At 36.7% G+C, this 26224-nt stretch overlaps 1 protein-coding gene across 1 annotated transcript; it reads left to right on the plus strand.

The window, feature by feature from the left end:
- Positions 1-270: 270 nt before the first annotated feature.
- LOC145666018 (chymotrypsin-1-like) lies at positions 271-26224 on the plus strand. The gene is made up of 6 exons (XM_081733123.1): positions 271-321; positions 9174-9330; positions 12030-12190; positions 15933-16031; positions 23299-23441; positions 26027-26224. Exons 1-6 carry the CDS (start codon positions 273-275, stop codon positions 26186-26188), a joined length of 771 nt encoding a protein of 256 aa, XP_081589249.1. The 5' UTR covers positions 271-272; the 3' UTR covers positions 26189-26224.

The raw sequence follows: 26224 nt of genomic DNA on the forward strand, positions 1-26224 counted from the left end.
TATAAGAAAGTGTCGTGATGAGGCAATATCACAGAGTTGAAACAGAAAGTAAGGTATGTTTCTATAAAAGAACAATAGGATGTTAAGATAACGGTGTAGTTATGCTTCATAAAGTCAAAAAAAGCCTATTTCTGTCTGTTATAAAAAAGGTGTGTTGTGATACATTGCGTAAAGCTGGATATCAGCACAAATAAACGAAAGCTTCATTAAAGATGTAGTACTAATCTAAACTTCTTTTTTCTTTTCTTTTTTTTCTTTTTTTTTTTTTTAGGATGCTGCAGAAACTTTTCTTCTTGTGTGTAACAGTTACACTTGCACAAAGTACGTAAGTAGACATGCAGTTACAGATTTTAAACTACGTTTATTTTTAATTTATTTTATGGATATTTTTGGCCACTACCGGCGTTCATGGCGCTAAGTCCGTCACGTATGAGGGATGACGTTCGTCTATGAGTACATCGTTCGGGAAAGGGGAAAAGAAAGGGGGAAGTAACTTAGAACCTGTATGTTACGCACTATCCCGGCATTTGCCTAGTGCGAATGAGAAAAAAACCAGGAGAAATCTTACTCAAGATAGATGGCTTGAAATAAATTGTTATGCCTTCTCAATCGAGTGTTACTACCGGGAATCGAACCCTGGACTGCTTGCACCATAGATGAGAATGTTAGCGACTACTCTACGCAGGGCTACATTTTAAACTACTAGTAACTTCGACCTAAACATAAATAGAATAATATCGAATATAATCAGATACATCAACTAAAAAAGAGCTAATCTTGTAAGTCTTAAATATTTCAGAATATACGAGTAAAATTAAAGGAAAGCAATAGTATCGTAGGTCATAAAATAAAATTCATAATATACAGTTTTATTAAAATAGTTAAAATAAATAAATAAATACTTATACAGTATTGCTTATACAACGCTGGACATTAAAAATACAGCACCAAGAAGAAAAGAAAAGGTAGTAGTCGGAAATATGGCAGACAGATAGTTTAAGGCACAAAGTGTGAAATTATTTCACTTGCTGCTCATTGTGATGTGTAACAGCAGCACAAGAGTCTGGCAGAACGTCCAGAGATCAATAGCATGGATGGGTTCATTCTAGGCGTTCGAAAAGAATTTGCAATCCGACAAAACATAGAGAGGCTTAGACCTTAAAGTCCTCCTAGAGCAATGAAGATGGTACTCGTTGCTAAAACTCATCAACTATAGCTGCGTGAGGTATCTGATATGCGAAAGGTTGTGTAATCATAGGCCAAACACGTTCAGAAAGAAAGAGAGATCGGGTGAACAAACCGGCCAAAGAACCAATAAACTGTGTTGTCCACCCAGGAAGTGTACTGCGTTAGTTGCTGATTGTTTCCTCACGTTAGGGTCTTGTAAAATGGTCCATGCAGCATCTTCAATAAAAAAGACCACAGCCTAGTCTCACACCTCATTCGATGTACCGCCGGCTAATCAATACATATTAAACGCGAGCGGGCACAAAATCCAATGCCAACCCATATCCTGTCTCGAACCGGTGTAGCAAACCAGAATGCAAATGACGCCGAGCCTGTTGTTACGGCCAAATTTGCAGCGCAAATACACCCTACTACACTAGGTGACGTCGAATTGTTTTTGAGGACAGTAGCTACTGTGCAATAACTCCAAATCGGTGCACCCGTGTTCAGGATGTGGCTGTTCGATCAGTCATAGCCGTGTGCAAAGGAAGTTTATCTTCCCATTTGTATTGTCCAATCATGGGGTTGTCAATCCTGCAGCTTATTTGAATATACTGCAAAGGAGATGTTTTGGAGATTGAGGTGACAATCCTTTCTAGGATTTTCAACAACGACTGCAATATCTGTCAAGGTTACAAAATGAAACTAAGAATTACAATAATAGATTGGAAACAGATCGTTGGGATGGAAGGTGACAAGAAAGTAATGTCTTCTGCGTCGTCCTTTGCATGTTTTTATCAACTTCCAGTAGCTTGCTTTTCCTGAGCTTTGACCGGACGGACGGCTATGATAACGAGATATGGTATCCTTCCATAGGAACGCTTTATCGTTCAAGCTTTTCAATGGTTCTCTATTACTGGGAGCGACGAGATAGGACTACGGCTGGGCTGAGGGCTCTCAGCAACTCGAGTCTTCTCCGTATCCACCACTTGGATTCGCTTCTGTCATAATGAACTCAGCAGTTGTCAACCTCGGCACTTCTGCTTCGGGCCTTGATTCTCTTGTCCTCCCGTTGTGCTCTCTCTCCTCCTCGAACCAGTGTGTCCAATATTTTTGATCTGCCAGGAAGATCGATATCCTGCTGGCCTTATAAAGAAGTTAGCTACTGTGCTTGAGGTAGAGACGACACATCCTCCGGAATGCGGTAAAAAGGAGGAGCATATTGTTTTATTTCCATTTAAAAAACAAGACAAATTAATGATTTTGCAAATTCAATCTTTCATGTCTCGACGACTAGTGATAATAGGGTGTTTCTCAAGTAATGTCAACTTGAAATAATAGTCCTCACTATCTCTCCTTTAATATCATGACACGCTTGTTGGAATGTAGCATGTGGTGAATTGCTTTCCTGAAGCCATTCACCTCATATGCACATTACCATGGGGCAGTCCTCTTAACACAAGTACAGACATTTCCAAAGCAATAAACCCCAGTCGCGATCAATTATTAAGCGTTCAAATGCGGAAATTTGCTGCTGTACTGTCATATTTTATGACGAAGCATTGTTTGACTCTATGTTCCTGGATCCTGTTTCCAGAATGTGTGGCTGCTGGTCGTGGAGTTGTATTGTCAATCATTTAATTGTCCTTCCATTCTCTACAGCAGTCATTTCCAACCAGATGCTGGAGAATGATAAATTTAGGGTAAGGAATTATAAATTTTGGAGCTGGAGAAGGATACATTTGGAGGAGTTTCGCCGAAGCCATAGGGGAATTACCCCTGTTTTCCATAACCCTGTTCAAAATCACGCTCTATCCTGACTGACTGGACCCTCTGCCCTGTTTTCTGAAGATATACAGAGTTTGTGACGTTGTATGTATGGCCCAAGTCCATCCGTTCATTACGACATAAAGCGTGGTTTCACGCATCTCCGTAATATAGTGACCCGTCGCAAACGTTGGACCAATTCGATGTCTCTTTCTTTGTGCTGTAATTTTAGTTTTTAAACAGTGTATTTTCCACAATTGCAAAACATCTGATACACTATCAAGAATTCGTATTTCACATCTCATTTTCTTGTCTATCTGTAGTTATGTTTATGTCTTTTACCAAGGTTACCATCCTCGGGCCCAAGCAAGGATGTTATAAAACAGGGGGGGCGCGGTGGCTCAGTGGTAGAGCGTTCACCTCTGGTGCTTGGGGTCCCGGGTTCGATCCCAGCCCCCGCCAAGTGAACTTTGTGGTGGACAAACACCGTGTGCGTGGGTTTTCTCGGGGTTCTCCCGTTTCCTCCCACTTTCTTCATTCCACCATTTCATTCATTACTCATCATCACCGTCTCCTTTAGCCTAACCGTGGGACGTAAAACTCAACGATTTCATTTCATTTTTTATAAAACAGGGGATCTGCCCATACATATCTTCATCATATGAAGTCAATGAAGCCAAAAAACAACCGAGCATCGTGTGAGCTGACACGTCTGATTGGATACTCTCCTTTCCGCCATGATTGTTGGCTCGAAACATTGCGATCTTATTGGCGCCGAGTGGGCAGAGTAGGTGTGGCGTAGCTGTGACGTATGGCTTCACGATTTTGTTGTATGGGCAGATCCTCTATTTTATAACATCCTTGGGCCCAAGTGATTAGTTATTTTGTTTACATCTCGTTGCTAAAGAGGGACGTTGAACTTGTATACCTTGGCGGGTTTATTAAGGGTTTGTTAATTCTGTACTGTATAGTGAAGCCTATCAATATTGGCTACCATCAGATTCGCTAAAATGTGGCCAACTTTGAATCAAGTGCTGTTATAAACATCAATATAAGCTCTTCAAATGCAGTAACTTATTACCTAAGTGATAATTTATATTTCATAAACACTATATAGTAAATTGATTTCTAGAATATTAAAAAAACAGGCTATATAATAAATAGTTTGCCATTTGCATTACTATGATTTAAAATTTTCAATTTCAACACGCTAATTACCGATGAAACGTTATGACACGTTCTTTATTATTTTCTTCCTTCCTCCTATGAATATGGATACAAATAACTCCGTTAGTTCCACTAAATACTTTTTACATCCATACTGTCTTGTTACATCTACATCTGGTCGATGTACTTATCTTTTAGGACACCCTGTTTATAGTTTCAGCGTAACGTCTTCATGTAACAAAAAGTCTCTATATTTATGTCAAATGGACTTAAAATAATTTTATTTGTGTAAAGAAAGGTGGTATTTATATGTTCGCCAAGTTGGTCGGAGAACTTTCAGATGGCACAAGTTTGATTATGTATATCGTGTATCAGTGGCGGATCTAACCTAGGGCTGCGGGGCTCTAGGTCCCCAGTTTTTTTTTGAATTTGAAAAATAATTTAAGCTATTATTTATAAATTTTTGAAAGTTTATAGTAAACTCATGATATAGCTACCATAGTCTTGGTTTTGGCTGCCCTCCCAGTTTTTACTTTCTAGATCCGCCACTGTTGTGTACGCCAGACAATGCTCGAACTTCAGTGTTTGTGCAATGAAATTGGCTTCACTATTAAAAATTGAAAATGTCCAGACTACCTTGACGTCCAGTTGGCGGAGACATTTCTAAAAGCAAACGTGTTTTTAAAGTATCTTTACGTCAACCGTTTGTGCTGGAAAGTGTTAGAGTATAAGCTTCTTGTTAAAATTAACGCCGTTATAATAAAAATAAAATTTCCGAGACAACTCGAAATCAAGTTGGCCGCGACACTTACAAAAACAATTTTATTCAAAGGTTTCTCTACAGCAATCTCAGAGATTATTTTTTATTATTATTTATATATAAGCTCACTCCAAGTGGGCTTTACAGTGGATGGACAAACACCGTGTTTGTGAGTTTTCTCGGGATTCTCCCGTTTCTTCCCAATTTATTTATTTCATCATTGCATTCATTTCTCATCACCACCATCTTGTTTAGCCTAGCCAGCATAATCGTGGGACGCATGGGCGGCGATTAGGGGGGCAAGAGGGGGCAGTTGCCCCCCCACTTTTTTGAAGTGGCCACTTAACTCTTTTAAATTATATCATCTATTTTTCGGTGATAGAATAGAATCTTCACTATTCGATTTTAAAAAAAGTACCAAAAAAGCTTCTTACTTCTGTTTTTTACTCAAGCCTGGAGGCATTGTAGAACACGTTACGTATGCTTTCACGCCTTTCTGCGTCGAGACGTAGTGTGATGACGTCATACTAAAACTATTTTTTGTTATGACTTTTTTATTATTTTTGCAGGGCTTACTTTTGCACCTAGAAGATTGAAATTTTGCACACACATTCAGTGCACTCCATAATATATTCCAGATTCTTTTCAGATTTGTGCGATAAAATAGGGGGGTCCAGAGGGGCAAAAAGAAAAAAAATGATATCTTTTTAACAAAGATCCCTTTTTTTCGCGATTTTACCTCCTCAGATACATGATGGAGATATGTGAATGGTACCGTTTGAAAGGGTGTTCTGTTCTAAAATGAATGATGTACGAACCATGATCCTAGTGTAAATAGGGATGTCTCAGGGAATTTTTACCTGAGATCCCTTTTTATAAGGGAATCTGGAGTATTGTAGAGATGTTTTTGGCGGGCTTATTTTTGCACCTAGAAGATTGAAATTTTGTACATATTTAGTACACCCCTTAGTATTTTTCAGATCTCTACGTTAAAAGAGGGGGGTACAGAGGGGCAAGAAAGTACAAAGAAGGAATATTTTTTAAACAAATAATCCATTTTTTCATGATTTTCACAACTCAGGTACATGATAGAGACATGTGAGTGGAACCGTTTGAAAGTATCTTCTATTCTGAAGGAAATGATGTACGAGCAATGATCATAAGATAAATAGGGATGTCTCAGGAAAATTTTATATTATATCCGGGTCATCTGGGGCATTGTGGGAATGTTCTTAGCTCATTGGTAAACATTTTCCCGCACTTAGTTTTCAAGATAGAAGTTTGAAATTTTTTATACACATTTAGTACACCCCTTCGTATTTTTCAGTTGATTTTGGAGATATGTGCGTTAACAAAGGGGGTCCAGAGAGGATCAAAGTTTGAAAAAATCAGAAAAAATCTAAATTTCCCTCAAAATTTCCCTCCTTAGGAACATGATAGGAATATGGAACCGTATGAAAGGTTGTTCTATTCTGAAAAGAATGAGGTACTAACCATGATCCTAGGATAAATCAGGATGATGCTGTAGTTGACTGACTGAAATTCAATAATTTACCTTGAAAAAGTCGTAACTTAAAAAGGTTAATGTATATAGTTCCATTTGGAAATGTAAAGTTTTTGCATATATTACTGGTTCATAGAAAAAAAAAATGGCCATATAATATTTGTCGTTGCGTAAGTGTATATTGGTTATATGTCTTCTCATGGGGTTAAGACAGCTACAGGAATTGCGTTTTAATTGCAATTCAAAGGAATTAATATTACAATTGTGTCGTAACATATCTTGTAGTATTTACTGTCTTTCATTTTCTAAGAGTAATAACATACATTTAATGGCAAATGTGGAATTAAAAATGTAAGTTGTTCATTAATCCCCAGTTTCAATATAATTTCTACAAAATAAGCCTCATTATTCATTAATATGATTAATAATATCCTTTCTGTTTATTTGTTTTACAAATATGTTATTAAATAATCGGATCACACAATTTCCCAGACAGAATTTTAAGATGTTCATGAGCAAGGAATCAAGGGTTAGTACCTATGTGCATTGCTCTTGTCAATTTACTTAATTAAATATGAAACATGATATACGGTATTTTAACTGAAAAAAGATAGTATCCTATTAGTTATACAACCTTTCGTCAAACAAAGTGTTAGAAACAACCAGGAACACTAACATTGATATACACATATTCAGATCTTATCTTTGCCCCCCCCCCCACTTTTAACGTCCAAACGCCGCCACTGGTGGGACGTAAAATTTAAAGATTTCATTTCATTTCACATGAAAAATTTACTTTTAATGTTGATATTTTCTCCTTTCCATCCCCTTCAGTGTATTGACCTACTGAAACACACATCAATGAAGCAGTGGGAGACCCGGGTTCGATTCCCGGCAGGAGCTCAAGTGGTTCGGATTCCACGTTAATCAGTAGGTCCACGTCTCATATAGCGTCGCTGCTGAACGGGACGTTAAACTCAAAATCAACTCAACCCAATCAATGAAGCATGTCCTGGAAAGGCTTCTCAGAAACGAAAATCAACTACGTGCAACAGGAAAAGTTGTCATTAACAGCTCAGGAATAACATTGCAGCCATGCAACCACATTCCAAGAAAGATAATTGGCCAACTTAACAGTGTAATAAGTAATACATGGTATATGGAAAATGGCAGGTTATATAAATATGAGGGCAAGTTTGGCATGCTAGAGATAGAGAAAATAGTCCATCAATGTAGTTTTCTTCCTTTTTTTAAAGAACTGTCTTGTTTTTTTATGTTTGCCGAATCTGAACCTCTAACAGAAAATTTCATCCAAATATAAATCACCAAAAATATGCGAGGCTTGTTCAATAAGTCCTTCAAAATTTTTTTTTTAAATCTTTTTGGGGACATTTTTATTAAATTTTTCAACATTATCTCATTTTAGCTCGGCACATTTTCCCCATCGTTTCTCTAACTTTTTTAAGGCATCCAGAAAGTAGGATTTCGGAGTCTGCTTGGGCAATAGCCTCCTCAATCGACGTGAATCGTTTTCTACCGAGCCATTTTTCTTTTTCAAGTTAGGAAATAAAAAGTCACTGGGGATCAAATTTGGTGAATATGGTGCATGTTGTAATAGTCCGAATTTTAATTCCGTAATTTTCGCCATTGAAACTGTGCTTGTGCAGGCATGTACCCATGCATTTCTTGATGGAAGATAATATATTCTTTGCCAAATGAGGATGTTTTTGTTTTCTTCTTAATTTCTTCTCTTAACTGGTGCAATAACGACACAGCAACTTCATTATCGTTTGTCCTTTTTCCAAGTAATTGATGTAGATGATTCCACGTGCATCAAAACAAAAAAACTATGGCCTCACTTTGCCGGCCTATTTCATCGTCTTCACCTTCTTCGGAGCTGGACCGCCTTTAATAACCCACTGTTTCGACAGATTCTTTGTTTCTAAACTGTAGTAATGTGTCCATGTCTCGTGGACTGTTATGTTTCGAACCAGAAACTTGTCGGGATTGCGACGAAAAAGCGCCAAACTAGCCTTCAAATCGATCACACAATTGCGTTTATTCTCCACTGAGAGCAAACGCAGCACCCATCTTGCCGAATTGTTTTACAAACCTAATTTTTCGTGCAAAATTGAAAACACTGTACCTTGTGAATATAGAAATATTAATCCTTTTAAACAGTTCCATTTTTTCTAACCAAATACAGGTTTGTTTCTTCACTAGACTATCACAACGAAACCACGTGATGGATATAGCTGAAACTTTAACAAAAGCATAGTGAGGAATGAAGCTTACTAAGAGAAACCGTTTTCGATACTACGAGCGTCATCTGTCGGATTTTCTAAGGAGTTATTGAACGACCCTCGTAAACTATTAAACTAAAAAAAAAAAACGGCGCTTTACTTCTGTACAAACCTGTAGCCAGCCCAAAAATGTAGGGGGCTAACCCAGCCCGGCTGAAGTTAGGTGCGGCCCGATGCAACCATATTATAATTCATTTTCCAGTCTATCGTGAACATTTTAGGGGGGCAGCCAAAATTTAGGGGGCCGGGCCCCCCTGGACCCCACTGGAAACGGGACTGTTTCTGTATACATAATTATGTACATGTAGGCTATACATAATTATGTACTGTCAATTGTTCAATAGGCCATGGGCACTTTGAAAGTTTATTACTATTATGTGCGCTCTGTGATATTATCATCGAACTGTTAACGTCAATAATTCAATAAATGAATGAATGAATGTATAGAAAGAGAAATAAATAACATGTATTGTATTTCAAACTAGCTGAATTATTTTATTTATAGATTCCATAGATGAAGACCTAACGTTGAGGATTGCAGGGGGGCAGTTAGCTCCTAGGGGTCGATTCCCTGCTGTTGGATACATGAGAGTTGGTTGCAGTGCGACGTTAATAGATAAAGAATGGGCACTCACAGCTGCCCATTGTGCCGAAGAAAGCAAGTAAGTATATCATGAGTTTACAAGTAGTAATGGGTGATTCTGTAAGAGCTATTGTATCACTGTTAGCAGTGTGTGTGTGTGTTTTCACTGTCAGAAGAAGATAAACAGGAATACGTAGATTCAATCTCGTAGTTTTAAAATGAATTATTTTAATACGCTGTAAATGAATACATAATGTCTTCATGCAGAATAAAAACTATGAATTATTATTAGCAACGAATTTTAGAACTTTAGAAAAAAGGCTATTCTATTAAGGGTACTCAAAGAATATATGAACTTATTTTTAGTTATAAGGGGGCAGCCTAATCTAGTGGTTAGAGTGTTGAACTTCCATCCACGTGGTCCCGGGTTCGATTCCTGGCTAGTGCTTTCCCAATTTTCGGCGTCTACCCAGCGTCATGAGGCAAACTGGGAAGCCACATGAATAAAAGACGTGGCGGCTACTAGGTCTAGAAAGCTCCCGATACGCTGGTTAGCGATAGGGCTAATCGCTATGCTGACAACGCGTTTGTCGCTAGAGTGTATGCAGTTCCACCAATTGCTAACAGATGGCGTGGAGCGGCTAAGGCCTACAAATTGGACAGTTACGCCAAGTAATTTAGCTTATTTTTAATGATCTCTTGGAGCCCCGCTTTTAATTCCCATCTTAACAAATTAAGCCTTAATAATTATCATATTACAGAGGAGGTGCGGCTAATTTGGACCCTCATTTTTATTTTTAAACAGACATTTGTCAATATACAAATGTATACTACTAGAAGAAAATAATTCTTTGTAGATTTGTACAACGTTTGAACACAACAATTTCGTTTATGTTGTGTTAAGTTTTCAGTTATTCCTTGTTAAATAAAAAAATGGCGAGTTTTGCCCGTTTGCAAAATCGGGGTCCACTTTTAGCCTCGAAATTTCAACTATTGCCTAAAGATAATATGTTGTTTCACTTTCCTGATACGTAACCACAGAGAATCACTAGCTATCACAAAAACATAAGTAATAAAAATAGACGATTCGCTCTTCATTCACTTTTATGTCGTAACAATTAACAGTTCAGAATTATTTGAGCACTACTTAGCTATCCCGAGTTGAGCAATGTGTTATCTATTCTTTACACAAATCACAAACATAACGCTCAACAACATCTAATACAGTGCATGTTTCATGCCACCACTCAAAACACTCTACGCACTGTATCCACTTTTCACCACCACAACCTTCGCTAAATTTTTAGTACGATAGTATTGTGGTTAGTATCACTTACGCTATATATTTTACTATAATCACCTTTCTGTATAATAGACATACCGCTAACAACTTTATAAATTTTGCGTTATTCGTAACTGAAAAGGTCGCGCAAAGTGGACCCTATTCCAGCTTAGCCGCCAACAGTGATGTAACATGTTTCTTGAATAAATTACATGGTATTTATTTTAAGGTCACACCAAGCTAATGTAACATACAGCGATATTTCATTCGTGATACAACATTGTTTATGTAATCCTGCATGTACAGATTATAAGAAATAAAAACGTAAATAAACATAGAGTTGCCAAATGTTAGAATCTTCTTCACACACATATAATAATACCTCCTAACTCGATTTCAATGGCTTCCTTACTGAAAGCTTACGTAGATGACGAGGGAAGGGAAGAGAATGACATTTTCTGACAGTGTTAACAACTCGCTGTCCTTATTTCTTCCGAAGAAAATCAGATGGTCCACTTTAGCTGCCTGGGTCCACTATACCTGCTCTTCCTCTACGCCTAATAGTACTCCTGACGCAAGTACAATCGTAAAGAACTGATTTATGATCTATATTTTACCTAATCATATACAAAAAATGATGAAAAAAGACTGGAAGGTTTCGAAATGTGGGTGTGGAGAAGATTGAAAAGAATTAGCTGGGTCGAGCGGAATGCGAATGAGACGGTGTTAGGAATAGTGAGGGAGAAAAGAACAATTTTAGATAGTATTGAAAACATGAAGAGAAACTGGTTGGGACAGTGGTTAAGAAAGAATTATGTCATAAGGAACGAGCAAGAGAGTATGGTGACAGGAAACAGAGGGAGGGGACGAAGGGTGTAGGGGGCTACAATCAATATTAAAATAGAAAAATTGTACGTGAAGATGAAGAGGTTAGCGGAAGACCGTATGCCAGAATATCCATGATGATAACGATATCGAACTGAGGTACAATTGTGTATTTAGTAACTTCTCCGAATGGAATTTTTAAAATAATATGACCGGCTCGGACGAACATAATAGCAAGCGCCACTGCCAGTTAAACTGTGTTATTAGGTGGAAAGAGTTGTGATCGAACCACAGAACAATATTGTGTAGTTTAATATCGAAAATTCACCTACAGATGGCACAGGAAGCTTGTTTGAATTACATGAGAATGTTGAAGTTCTTTTCCAGTTTAATCGAAAGTTAGAAAATGTGACATAGCATTTTGTTTCTTCGAGCCGTTAATTTACGCTGTCTTTCTTTCTCCCCATGGCCTCAGGATACGTACAACCTTTAGACTAACCGCTTTCACAACTATTTAGATTAAGATTTCGGCGTCTATTACCGAACATAATTATTTTGCTGAAGAACCATCTATACCATGATCATTAAGAAACAATGTTAAGAAAGAAACAATGTTAATTTTCTACAAGTACTATCTTACTAATAACTTTTTTCTTAAAATCTTATTTCAGGGGAAATCCATTACACATTACATTTGGAAGCCTAAGTAACACGAATGTGTCATCGTCCAAAGATGCAATGACAGTCGCTTCTACAGAATTCTATATCCATCCCAACCGGAAGTTACATGACATCGCACTGCTCAAACTAAAGACACCTGTTAATTTTTCAGGTAATTTTCTTCTTCATATCAGTCAGTAACTGTGCTTTGTGCCATCAAAGGAAATATTCCTCGAAAGAATGGATATTAATCATAAGTAGTGATTTTGGAGAAGGGAAGGACTTTCAACATGTAAACGGTTAGCGGAAAAGGCAGAAAACACCGAAGAAAATTAAGTATTTCAGTGTAAAGTCCCATGACTGTCTCTTAGGCTAAAGGAGACGATGATTAAAACAAGTGAATGATGATGGATGAATTGGTGAAATGGTAAAGTGGGAGGAAACGGGAGTACCCCAAAAAAACACACGGACACGATGTTGTCCACCACAAACTTACTTGGTCGTTTTCACTCTGAGAAAGGTTTACCCTACAGAGACCCTCTGAAAGAAATCCTGGTGATAAGATATACCATATTGACACAGTATTGTATAGGCATGACCCCTTGGCTCTTATCCTTCCAAATATTACTACTTACGTTAGTATTCAATACTAAGATATTCGTGCAGATTGAGGGCAGGGGCGCCCGAAGCTAATTTTCTAGGGGGGGCCATCTCCATGGTTACTATATTAGGGTGGTATTTCTGGTATTTAATATACGTGGATTGCTATATTACGTATATGTACGTACATGAGCCAGGGAGGCCCGAGCCTCCCTTTGGATGCCCATGATTGATGGTATAATTAAGTAATCAAAACAATGGCAACACTTTAACATGTTTAAACTTAACTAATTAATACAGAGTTGGACCAAATTTACCCTGTAGTACAGCTTATACTAGTCGTAAAATCTAGGTGCATAATTCGTGAATCGTTTCGAGAGAAACAGTGGAGTATTCTTCATGGAGCGTAGTACTCATGAGTGTCTCAGCGATTATGGAGTAGAAAATTTGTTCCAGATTCACTCTCTAAAACGTACCATAATGTTGAAAAATATTCAAGCCAGGAGACTGAACGGGCCAGGGCATGTATTGAAATTCATCTTGATGTTCCTCAAACCATGCACGGCAAAAAATGATGGTGTTAAAAAATAACTCAATTTTAACACAAACTAGTGGACCCAGCACAACTACCCCTTTAACTTGTTATTTAAAGACCAATAGTCTGGTGTTGCGGCTAACACAAACCAGTGGACCCAGCACAACTACCACTTTAACGTGTTATTTAAAGACCAGTAGTCTGGTGTTCCGGTTAAACAGGCCACTGACCCAACATGCTTTCCACTTTAGCGTGTTATTTGGAGATAACACATGCCTGTCGTTACCGATATGACACAGAGACGGTGTTAAGCGGTGGGAAGATAACACTGTGGCGATGGATGAACAAAGAAATTCAGAAATAGGAAAAACCTGTCGGTGAACTTTCTATAGAGACCATGTGTTGTTAGTAGCACTTCAGCAAGCATGGTGGGCGCAAGTGATTGAGATATTCTGTGTTATTATTGGAGGCGCCTAGTATCAAAACCCGCCAAATCCATTTTTTTACCGAAATTGAGTTATATATCGCTTGTTATATGTTTGATCTAAAGGAATTCCATAAAAACAGAATTTTGTTTAAAAGTTTAATATTTCATACTAAAAAACTGGTTCAAATATGATACTTTTTACGCGTGTATAAAGAGCTTCACTGCACGTTTTGCTAGATTACTCGAAACTGAGCGAAATGAATGTGGCGGATTTTGATACTAGGCGCCTCACTTGCCTGTATAATTTATAACTGTATTATTTGTCAGTGGTCAGCGAATCTTTTCATTTGCTAAGACCAATGCCTTAGCAAAGATATCACAGCATAAGAACAATGATTTAGCAAATATATCACAGCAGCCTCAAATTCCTGTGTATCAGGTGTATATACGTTATACTGCAATTTTAAGCATGCACATTGTCTTTTAAGGATATCATAAAATATAGTAATTTACCTTAAAATTTTGTTTTAGTTTTTAGTTTCTGTTATAACTAAAGCTTTATACGCTATATTTGACACTTACTGCAAGTAACAGACAACGTGTTACATTTTCTATCATCTTCCTCAGAAATAGTTTTGTAAGCGTCTTAATATTCTGGTATTTACATGAATAAAAGTGCCGCCATCTGTTGTTCCTGTTTACTATGTTTCTCTTGGTCGACGATTATATAACCCTCCTTGTAACCATTTATATATAATTTATGCCACAGTGCATTATCCCTCAAAGGAGACAAGTCGTTTAATAAGCAAGAAAAAAACATTTTTGTAAAAGTAGTTGTTTGGCAACTGTATATAAAACAAAGCCAATGAAGTGTGACCAAATTAATTCATCATGCCAAATCAGACTATCAATTTAACGGTTTACCCCAAAGTGCAATGAAGTTAAGGTAGCATCAGATTGATGTCAAAATTTAACACAAATCGGGTAACATAGAGCCCTTGTGCTGAATTGACAACCTTTTTTTTTTTTTTTTTTTTTTTACTGTATGCAAATAGCTTAGAGTTATAAGTATTTCTATAGTGTACACAGCCACTTTTTACCGAATGTCTAAACAGGTATGATTGTGAGTATTAAGGCATGTTCATCTTCGTTTATTTTTGAAAGGTCCAGCGTTGTTAAGGAACATCTGTATCACGGCATGACATGATCATCTAAAATGTCCACATAATCGCTGAGGTGAATAATCCGTTACAGAGGTGAATAATCCGTCCTTTGTAAGTTATAATACCAGGATTACTGCAAAAGTCATGCTACTTTTTTCTTTTTTTCTTTTTTTTTTTTTTTTTACGAAAATGAGCACTTTTTTTTTTTTAATCTGAAATATGCAAATAGAAGGTTAATGCATTTGTAACCGTTATATGTAGGGAGCTGGTTAAACATACATATCCCCATCGTTCGTTTCATACGTGTTTTACATTGTATTATATTACAAGCCTTTACAATTATAGTTACGCGTAAAACCCAGAAACACATACCAGTGGCATCTAGAGTTCTCTATTGAATTTTGAGACAGGTAGAGCAAAGTGACATCATCCAGACTCACCATGAAAGCAGAAATTTCATCGTAATCCATCGAAAGATACGCTCTGAGCGTTTACACCATGCATTCGTCCTTCATGACAACGCGACAATCCATACGGCAGCGTGTGTGCAGAATTTTCGCATGCGACGGAGATGAAAAATTCTCGAGTATCCATCATATTTGCGAGACTTAACCACCTTGTGATTTCGACATCATACATAAATAAAAGTAATGCGTGGACCATGCTTTCGAACACGTGAAGATATTGTCACAGCAGTGAGCAGTGTAATCAAAAGATTCGCTCATGGTGAGTCCACAAGTATTTGGCGTCTTTCATAGCGTTGGCTACCTGTGGTGGATTCTTTAGGAGACTACTTCGAACTCTAGATACCATTACTATGTATTTCTGGGTTTTACTACATTATATTTTGTTTTAGAAAAGCATTCGATTCCATTTTCACACACAGCTTTTCTCAGCCAAGATTTAAAATTAATTTCTTTACATTTTATCCCAATTCCTTGCTCTATCTTCCAATTTAGTTTAGTTGTAGGGCGCAAACCTTTAGGCTAGTGAGAGCCTATCAGAGATGAATTCCACGTTGCAACATTGTATTTAAAGCCGGTATAAATCGTGTACCTTCGGTCACTGAGCACAGCCACATACCCAACCAAATTAAGTAACTAAACTGTTACACAGGTGATTATTTATTAAGTTTTGCAATATTATTGTTTTTATGGTTAATTTTATTTTGTTTTTTCTGTTTTTGAAGAGGTAGTTCAACCAGTGAAACTTGCCCCACGTAAGGACGAAAATGAAACCTACGCTGGTCGCTATATTATTGCCGTTGGTTGGGGATATGATAACGATAGTAAGTACCACAGCTTAGTACTTGTTTAATTGCATAACAAAATTTATCTCTAAACAGTGGTGGATCTAGAAAGTAAAAACTGAGGGCCAGAGAACCCGTACTATGATAAGTGTATCATGAGTTTACTATAAACTTCTAAAAATAAATAAATAATAGTTTAAATTATTTTTGTCACTCAAAAACTGGGGGTCTAGGCCCGTTGGCCTCGGGCTGGATCCGCCACTGTCTAGAAAATTATGTTATTAAATTGTAAACGTGAACTTTACAGTAGCATAATGATATAATGCATACTTTGTACGTTTGCAGGTTCGAATTGATAATGTTACTTGCGTTTTAGTATCACCACAATTAAAGGTATAAGACAGAGCACATGTTCCTGGCACTACGAATACATAAATGAATGTACACTCATGTCCAAAATGATTGTCGCATATCTATAACTGTCTTCTTGTAAGAATATAATTTGATAATGATTTTGCAGAGTACTTTTAATACTGATACTATGTGTATAACTGGGAAAATGTATATTTATGGTGAATTTCATAGGAAAAGAGTTATAAATATGAAAATTAGAATGAGTAAAACAAAATGTCGCTAAAACGGACAAGAAAGTTTTATTTTCGTTTTATTGTTCTTATTTATTGCTCTTTTGACATTTAATTTGCCACATACATGTCTTTGCCGATTATACACGTACTAACATTACAAGAAATAACGGGTGAATTCGTTATCAAATTATATACCTACAACCACATATTTATGGACATGCGGCAATAATTTTGGACATGAGTGTACATAAATGCATTTTAAGTTAGTGGATTCATAGAAGTCATAGTTTACATTATATTTTTTCGAAAATAAATCAACATACATTCTATTAATTTTTGAATATAAAATAGAATGATAAAGTTCTTTAGGTAGAGATGTCGTAAGGCTAGTCACATGTATCAGGTATCAATTGACCATCAGAAATACTTGTAGTTTGTCAACCGCTTCTAAACCTGCGGTCTGTTTCTAAGATAAACAATAATCACACTTAGATACATTTTAACATCTTACGCACTTTATTCCTCTCACATTCTGAGTTCTTACTTATCAGAAGATTATTCCCTTGTTCTGTCTATACACATTAATACAATAATAGAACTTATAAAATGTCTAAGTATTGGACGTACTCCTTGTCCAACTTGATTCCACCATAATTGATACAAAAACACTCGAGCTACGAACCTTGGAATAAACCACTTCGATTAGTCTGCTAGTATCCACTGTACAGTGTGTCCGAAAATATACCAATAAGAAATTTTAAATAACTCGAGAATCAATAGTGATAGATTTGTCCGGTTTTGTTTTCCGGAAAGAGGAAATAATAGAATTTTATGTCCAGCAAACAATTTATCACAACACGATTTCACACATGCGCAGTTTTTTGTGAGCAAAATGGTGTCCTTTACTGTTCGTCAGAAAGTAGAGTGCTGCTTTTGGTTTCAAGAATTCAAGTCCCCTGTAACCGCATAAAAAAGACATAGACAACAATAGGGACAAGAACTGTTATTGCATTGTTAGACTGTACAAACAATTGCTGGAAACTGGCTCTGTGTTCAGGAAGAACAATATCCAGATTCAGAACAATTACATTATAAGGGGAGGTCCCATTCAATGGCCTCCGAGATCCAGCTCCGTCGAGAGGCAACTCGGGCCCCGGGGTTGAGTTATCATCGGGCCCGGTATAAAAACTGGCGAACTATATCTCATACATTTACTAGTTACATTATACTAATTACATTAAATACATATACTAATTACAAGTGTTGTACTTCGTAATTTACAAAACAGTCTTTCTTGCTTTCCTGCTAACAAATGTATCTATGATATCACTAAAATTTACCTGACGAGCTAAAGTAGACTCGTTCCGACTGTGTTGAGTCATCGATGACACAAGGACATTCTTTACTCTTGCAAGTGCACTAAACGATCTTTCAGCCTCCGCCACAGACACTAATAGGGTACAAAAAAATACGAAGAGCAATAGTAACATTCAGAAAAATGTTGATTAGGTTTTGGTAACGATTGTGTTGAGCAACTGAAATGGCGTCAGAGCAGCACTGAAGTTCACAGATTGAATCGCTTGTAAATGAACCATTTCATTAATATGATCATCTGATACATCAACGCTGTATAGTTCTAACCACAATCTTGCTCTTCCCTCAAGTTCATCATTGTTCAACGTTGGATACTTGCACAGAAACCGAATTCCGTGTTATGATCATGTATTGCCTTAAGGTTGGTTTAAAGGGACAAGTTCTGCCGATAGATGACACCACAATCTTCGTATCTCTCCTATGTATTTTTTGTCTTTCACGAAAATTCACGATTTCTCTTACAAATTTCAACCTACAGACTTCAATTTTTTTTTGAAAAGGAACTTCATAATCTATCGAAGGCAATAGTCCGTGCCGATTTTTTATTTAGAATTTTCTTCATTGTTGAAATGGCTTGATTGTTGAAATGGATATCCAAACCTTTAACAATGGAACTGTTTCAACAATGAAGAAAATTCTAAATAAAAAATCGGCACGGATTGCTCCCTTTAATAGGTTATGAAGTTCCTTCTCTAGAAATTTGAAGTCTCTAGGTTGAAATTTATAAAAGAAATTGTAAATTTTCGTGAAAGGTAAAAAAATACATGGGACAGATACGAAGACAGTAGTGACATCTATCGGCTAAACTTGTCCCTTTACACTAACCTTAAAGCGGCTTTAAGGTTAACTGTAACACAATCCAAAATTTGTTTTTAAAAAAAGAAATAAAAAAAGAAACCTGATTGAAATTTTTTGGGATTCTTTCTTACTTGTTCTTCAACAGTTCCGCCTGCTAACCATTACTTGATTATGCGCTTTTCTGGAAAATCTGAAGTTGTTCCTAATTTTTGCTCACAAGTTTACATTCTTGCAAAATGTTTTCCCATTTACTGCGTAGTAGTATTAGATCTTCTATCAAACTTGTGATACTGTCAACTTCCACATTCAAAGTACCTGTAATTTCTCTTGCTTGCAAGACAACGTTCTCGTAGTTAATGGCTGTCAGTATTTTAAACCATAATGATGATATAAGTATACACTCAGGTAACCTTCAATCCCGTTATGTCATACAGAGTTTCATCACTCACTTTGAGCTCTTTCAGATTCCTGATACGTTCTTTTACTGATACATTCCCGGAAGATAAGTCGCAAACGGTTTCACGCATGCCACACTACGTGTATCTGATATGCTTTGAAGAGAGCATCCAATAGCCTTCTTAATTAAATCCCATCTCTGAGGACTATAACTGAATATAGTATACAACTTTTGAAGTATACCAAAAAATTTAATAGCTTCAGGACAACTTTCAGCTGCCTCAACACCAGAAAGATTTAAAGTATGGCACCATAAGGAGAGAATAAGACTAGAAGATTTTTCTTAAGTATCTGACATTGAGCACCCTTATACTGTCCTCTCATATTACTTCCATTGTCATAGCCTTGACCTCTGCAGTTACTAAGCGGAATGTTATGATTTTCTAGGGTAACGAAAAATAAGATCTGCTATGGCATCTCCAGTTTTCTGGTGACAATATTCACAAAGGCTAAGAAACGTTCTTGAATTGCATATTTCTGTTTCTGTTGTTTATCAATCACCAAACTCAGAAACCGTAAAATTAAACCTCTGTTCAACATGTACGAAATCAGGGGCTGCATCAACAATTATAGAGTAATATTTGGCACCTTGTTTCTCTTTCAAAACAGCTTGAAGTACACGATCTGCACAACGCTGAATGAGTTAATTCTGCATCTCTGGTGACAAATAATGTACTTGTAGTCGATGATGGTGCATCTTTGAGGCTTTTACATTAAAAATACGGAAAATACGTGTAGCAATTTTCTCTTTAGCACAAGGGTTATAACACTTTCTGTATTCACCGAGCCCCTCAGCAGGCAAGGAAAAGCCCCGACTACCCCACTCTCTCGTCGCATCTGCCGAGATTGCCCGACTTGACCCTCTGGACTTTTTTCTTTGCGGGTAACGTGAAAACTTTTGTGTATCAGACCCAACTTCAAGATTTGGATGATCTATGACAAAGAAATATCGATGCTTGTGGATCCGTGACACCTTAAATGTTAGGCAACACCTGGAGGGATGTTGTGTGCGACCAGTACCGTGTGCGTGGGTTTTCTCGGGGTTCTCCCGTTTCCTCTCACTTTCTTCATTCCACCATTTCATTCATTACTCATCATCACCGTCTCCTTTAGCCTAACTGGCATAACCGTGGGACGTAAAACTCAAAGATTTCATTTCATTTTTTTTGTGTACCGCCCTTAATGTTTGCCAAGCAACAAAAGGGATACGTACCGTACGAGTGGAGGTGTACTAAGGTGATTTGAGTGACTTGTTTGTGGTGGATATAAAATTCAAAATTCTATTCTTTCTTCCTTGCGAAAAACAAAACCGGACGATTCTATCACTATTGATTCTCAAGTTATTCAAATTTCTTATTGGTTTATTTTCATACGAATACGCTGCATAATATATTTTGCCCAACTATCTCTACATAATCTTTGACTAGTTGCTAACTTACTTAACTCCACTATATTTATTTAATTATTATTATTTAATGTTATGACAAGAGTAGCTGTTCTTATTGCAAGTTGCATAGAAGTAGGTATATTTTGGTATAACAATCCTTCGACTAAAGAAAAAGAAAAAATAAATTTTGTTCTGGTTTTTATGATCTAATTCAAGTGCTACTTTTTTCCGTGTAGCAAATTATATAATTAAGAAAGTGCACTTACAACATTAAATACTTATAATTCCTATATTCAGTCCGGGAGCTGGCTATCTTAATTGATTTTGTGTGGAAGACCCGGGTTCAATTCCGGTGGGAGGTCATGTGGCTATGGATCCCACATTAAACTGTAGGTTCACGTCTCATACAGTCTCGTTGCTGAAAGGAACGCTAAACTCAACTCTATCCATCTATCATAATTGGCTTTATTGGCATTGCATTGGTTGCCAGTAAGTGCAAGTTAAGCAACCTGTCATGTCTCTGTGTGGTTTTGGTTCCCTAACCGTTTTTATCAAGTACCTGGAAATTAAAGATCTGGATATATGTATTGTATTGGTTGCCTAAATTCAAATGACATCCAATAAAAACGTAGCTTACCATTAAACAAAGAAACAAATACAAAGCAACTTTGTTTTGGTATAAAATTTTGCTTACATACAGTTCTCCGTTCGGGAAACAGTCTATCCAGTACTTTAAATATTCAATTAGAGCCTAATAATCAGTTTACAAAATTAAATCCATAAACGACTCTTTTCCGTATGACATTAATATAAGATTGTAGTAAAATTTTATTATTCACAGTTTTTTTTTTTTTTTTTTTTTTTTTTTTTTTTACTGTTAAATTGTGTCAAAATGTTTCAGTTCAGCAACTTGTGTCCTAACATGATAATTTCAAAGTTTCTTTTTCGTTGTTTTCAGGAATTGCGTAATGTATACAAATCCTTAACACACCTTTTGATGCACTGAAACATCAGCAATGTTGACAATTCACAGTGTTAATTTATGAAAACTACGATTCCCCTAGTTCCCCCTTTCAGAAGCCTCATCCGATTACTTATTCGTGGAAATAAATAATTCTTTTTTCTGCCCCATAGTTTCAAAGCTACTACAACTAAACAAACTGAAAATTACCGACAGAACATCCATACGTATGAATTATGAGTCAATTTACGTGTTTTGCAAATATATATATATATATATATATATATATATATATATATATATATATATATATATATATATATATATATATACACCTTTGGTTACATCTGACAACGCTGTGTGGTTCCTAGTGCACTTCAATCGTTGCTTCCTAGTTTAAAAATATATGCATGAAAAAAGCTTCATTTTGGCATAACTATTATTTATGTATCCCTTCAAGTTCAGAAGTTCTACTATCCTAAACTTCGGATTGCATTGTATATTGGACACCCTGTGTGTGTATATATATAGTGCCGTTAAAATAGGAAAAGGAAGATGGAACTTAGACTAATTCACACATAGGGTGCCGTTAAGATACGAAAAGGAAGGTAGAACTTAAGGCTAATTTCACACACACACACAAGTCCAGTTAAAGTAGAAAAACGACGGTGGGACTTAAGGCTAATTTCACATATAGCGTGGCGTTAAAGTAGGAAAAGGAAGATGGCACTTAAGGCTAATTCACACATAGGGTGCCGTTAAGGTACAAAAGGAAGGTGTAACTTAAGGCCAATTCACACATACCTTGCCACTACAGTAGGAAAGGAAGGTGGAACTTAAGGCTAATTCACAGATAGGATACAATTTCCATGTCGTGCCCTGTCCTTGTAGCGGTCCTCGAAGTTTCTTATCATTGAAAATTCATTGCGTTCTCTTTTCTAAATCTCACATGACGTGCCGTGCCCGTGCTGTTCCACTGCCATGCCCCGACAGTGTCACCTTGAAGAGAAACCACCCCGGTCGCAACTCGACGGCCGCGATGCTTCGGCTTTTCTCGGAATACTCGAAGCGACACGAAGTTGGTCAGAACCAATAACTTCCTTCCTGTAATCCATCTTCTTTATCAATATATTTATCTATTTTAATGTGCAGTTTCTAGAAACCAGAATATTTCTTAGAAACCGAGTACAAGCTCTTAACTTTTATTGTATGATTTAGCACAATATGTATACAACTGTAGTAAATGTACTTCCAATTTGTTAGCACGAGCAGAGTTTCGTAAAATATACTCGTATTTAATATATAAAATTGAAAGTCAATGTGTGACTTCGTACCTCTTAAAACACAAGACTGATCTCGATCAAATTTTCAACATAGATAAGGTTTGGGCCTGGAATAGTATTTTATCGTTTCACTGTGACGGTGCAATTTAGGGGAGGGGAGATATTTGAAAATGATCGAAATGACCGATATTAGTGTCGATTATAGTTTTCGGAGTCGCTGATACGAACAGTGACACTTCCGATGTCGTTTAAATCAATCAAAACTCAGCCTCCTTTGCTCTTTATGTCCAAAATTAACGAATTTCCCCCGTGCGGAGAACGGGTATTCTGCTAATATAAATAGATAGATATAAAGAACTATTTCGTATGTGTATTTTCTTTGATAATCCAAGCTTAGAACGGTAGTTTTTCACAGTTTTACTCTCACTTTCAATATTTATTTACATCTTCCTATGTCTAGACAATACAGAGAACGATCATCTGTTGAAATGGATGAATGCAACTGCCTCTCCCATTAAAAATTGTTGGAAAATCTACGGGAAAAAACACATTGAGAAACAATTCGTATGTGTTCTGGTTCAACAGAAACGAAGCACGTGCCAGGTAAGTTCGTACCGTAATTATTTTCACTTTATTTTCTTTACAAGACCAATAGATGTAGCTGAAAATTTATTCTACCCATGCAACATTCATACGTCTACCGAAAACTATTCTTTTAAATAAGTATCAATTTACACCATTGGATTTGCTCTTTGATGAGATTTTATTACTTTATAGTTATACGGCTAAGCACAGTGGTCCATTCCCTTTCATAAGACATGAGTGCATTAATGTATCCCTCTTAAACTTTGGAAGGGATATTTAGGATCACCCCTTAATTGTCAAAAAATAACAAATTGCTAAATGCTCCCTAGGATTACGTTATATATCACTGGAAATTTGGGTGGACCATCTTGTTCCCTTCTATGGGGATAGAATTGCCAACAATTCAAAATTTGAAGGTTTTCGGCATAACTTATCTTTTATGTGAGGTTATCACGTTATATGGCTATATACATTAATTAAGTAAGTATAAGAGTCCTTTAAATTTAGATATTGTCAAAAAAAAAAAAAAGATAAAAAGGTAAATGTTCTCTAGAACCTGAATATACAGAGTGTTAAAAAAATTGTCAAAATTTTGGGGTTAGATTCCTCATGGAAATAAGAAAAAAAGTTGATATGGACCTGTGGTCGGAAGTGCGTAGTTTCGTACTTATAGAGTGTCGAAAACGTGAAAAAAAAAAAAAGAACTTTAAAAGGTCCATAGTTCCACTACTATAGGATTGATCGTAGTCGGGTCAAGACATCACTGAAAAACTAGTATGTGAACTATTCAAATATCCATCTTTCAGAACCTCTGGCTCCGGTTCTCGCACAATCATTTTTAGAGAGGCTGTTTGGGAGTACTTGAACACTCTTCACTTACCTCTCTGAAAAATTGGTGTACAAGTACTGGAGCATTCTTAAACATGGATATTTGGATAGTTCATACCAGTTCCTCAGTGATGTCTTAACCCGACTACGATAGGTCCCATAGTAATGGAGCGATGAACTTTTAAAGTTCACTTGTTTCACGTTTGCGGCACCCTAAAACTCCGAAACTACCCACCTTTGAGCACAGGTGCATATGAACTTTTTTTTTTATTTTAATATGAGAAATTTGTTCCCAAAAGATTGTAACACATTTTTGAAACACCCTGTATACCACAGTAAATTTGGGCAGTCCTGCTTATCTCCCTCTGTGCATAAAAAAATATTAAATATTAGTATGGCCACGTGTTCGCCACATGTTCAGTCATTGGCGTTATTTATCTTCTTTGATGAGCCTTTAACACGTACGTGGTTGAGAGCTCCTTTATGGCTAAGCGATTACCGTACGCGCCTTTGGCGTGGGAGACACGGGTTCGATTCCTGACGAGAGCTCATGTGGTTCGGATTCCACGTTAATCAGTAGGTCCACGTCTCATATAGCCTCGTTGCTGAAAGGGACGCTGAACTAAAATCAACTCAACGTACGTGGTTGAGTAAAGGGGTTCATTCTCTTTCATAAGACATGGGTACATAGCTCTTCCCCTCTTAAAATTTGGAAGAAGTACATAGACCACCCCTAAAATTTGGAAACTGCCAAAATTTAAAATTTGATAGGTAAAAAAAAATGTTCTCTAGGACCTAAACATACATTTCTGTACATTTGATTCGTCCTCCTATGGGTAAAAAATTTGCTCAAATATAATCTAAACGTAATCAGCATGCCGAACCATGTGGTAGGTTATTAGCCTTATTTACCTACCTTGATGAGGTTTTATTACGTTATGTTGTTATATGATTCAATTCAAGGGTCTGGTCTCTTTTATAGGACATGGATACATTTATGCTCCCTTCTTAAGATTTGGGATTTAGGAATTGCAAAAAGAAAAAAAAAATTTGGTGAACGTTCTCTAGAATCCAAATATACATTTTTGTAAATTTGGTTGATTATGCTTAATCCTTTCGTCAGCTAAAAAAAAAAAAAAAAAAAGTCAAAAATTCAAAGTTTGTAGGCTCAACATGATGGTTCACTTGTGCATGTTTGGAGCCCCGCATTCTCAGCAGTGGTGTCATTTCAGATTTTACTGGGGAGAGAGAGCAAGATTGTCTAGGACATAAGACTTTCATGTCTTTTATTAGTAAAACTTATATTAGCATACAATTTACTTTTTTTTAATGTTTGTCAAACTCAGGGAACGCCCTGACTCCCAGTAACTAACTTGGACTACATTCCAAAGCTGGACGAAATGAGATCATGTGTATAAGATAAGATGTTAATGTACTGACAACATTTAAACTTACGTAGGTTGACAACTGACTTCATGAATAAAGCTACTTAACCCTTAAAAGGAAACATCGCTTTTACATACGCCAAAGGAAACATGGGTAAAAATTCACCCAACAATTACGTATACACAGCGTAAACACAAAGCAGTATAAACAGGTTTGCACCACGATCACCACGTTACTAACGAAGGTGAACACAGTGTTGCCAGTCTGCAGCTAAAGAAATAACTTTCATGTGTGTGAATTTTCACAAATGTTTTCTTTTAGGGGTTAAATACGAACACTATTGCCAGTATATAAAGGTTAATTTGTCTCTATTATTTCCATATTTACAGGGGGATAGCGGAGGTCCATTGTTGCTTATGGACGAGAAGGAATTCGTTCAGATTGGAGTTCTTTCTTTCGGCGACTGCGAGGATAAGCTTCCAATGGGATTTACTAAAATTTCATCTAATTTAAACTGGATCACAAGTGTCACTGGTCTGGAATTTCCTTGAAAATGTTGTTTTAGATACAAATGTTTTTAGATACTA

Source organism: Thermobia domestica, chromosome 1, assembly GCF_964235325.1.
Source record: "Thermobia domestica chromosome 1, izTheDome1.hap1.1, whole genome shotgun sequence".
Taxonomy (NCBI): domain Eukaryota; kingdom Metazoa; phylum Arthropoda; class Insecta; order Zygentoma; family Lepismatidae; genus Thermobia; species Thermobia domestica.

Coding starts and splice junctions, on each gene's coding strand:
- LOC145666018 (XM_081733123.1), top strand. CDS start 273: ATGCTGCAGAAACTTTTCTTCTTGTGTGTAACAGTTACACTTGCACAA. Junction 322..9,173: donor AACAGTTACACTTGCACAAA/GTACGTAAGTAG, acceptor TTTTATTTATAG/ATTCCATAGATGAAGACCTA. Junction 9,331..12,029: donor CATTGTGCCGAAGAAAGCAA/GTAAGTATATCA, acceptor ATCTTATTTCAG/GGGAAATCCATTACACATTA.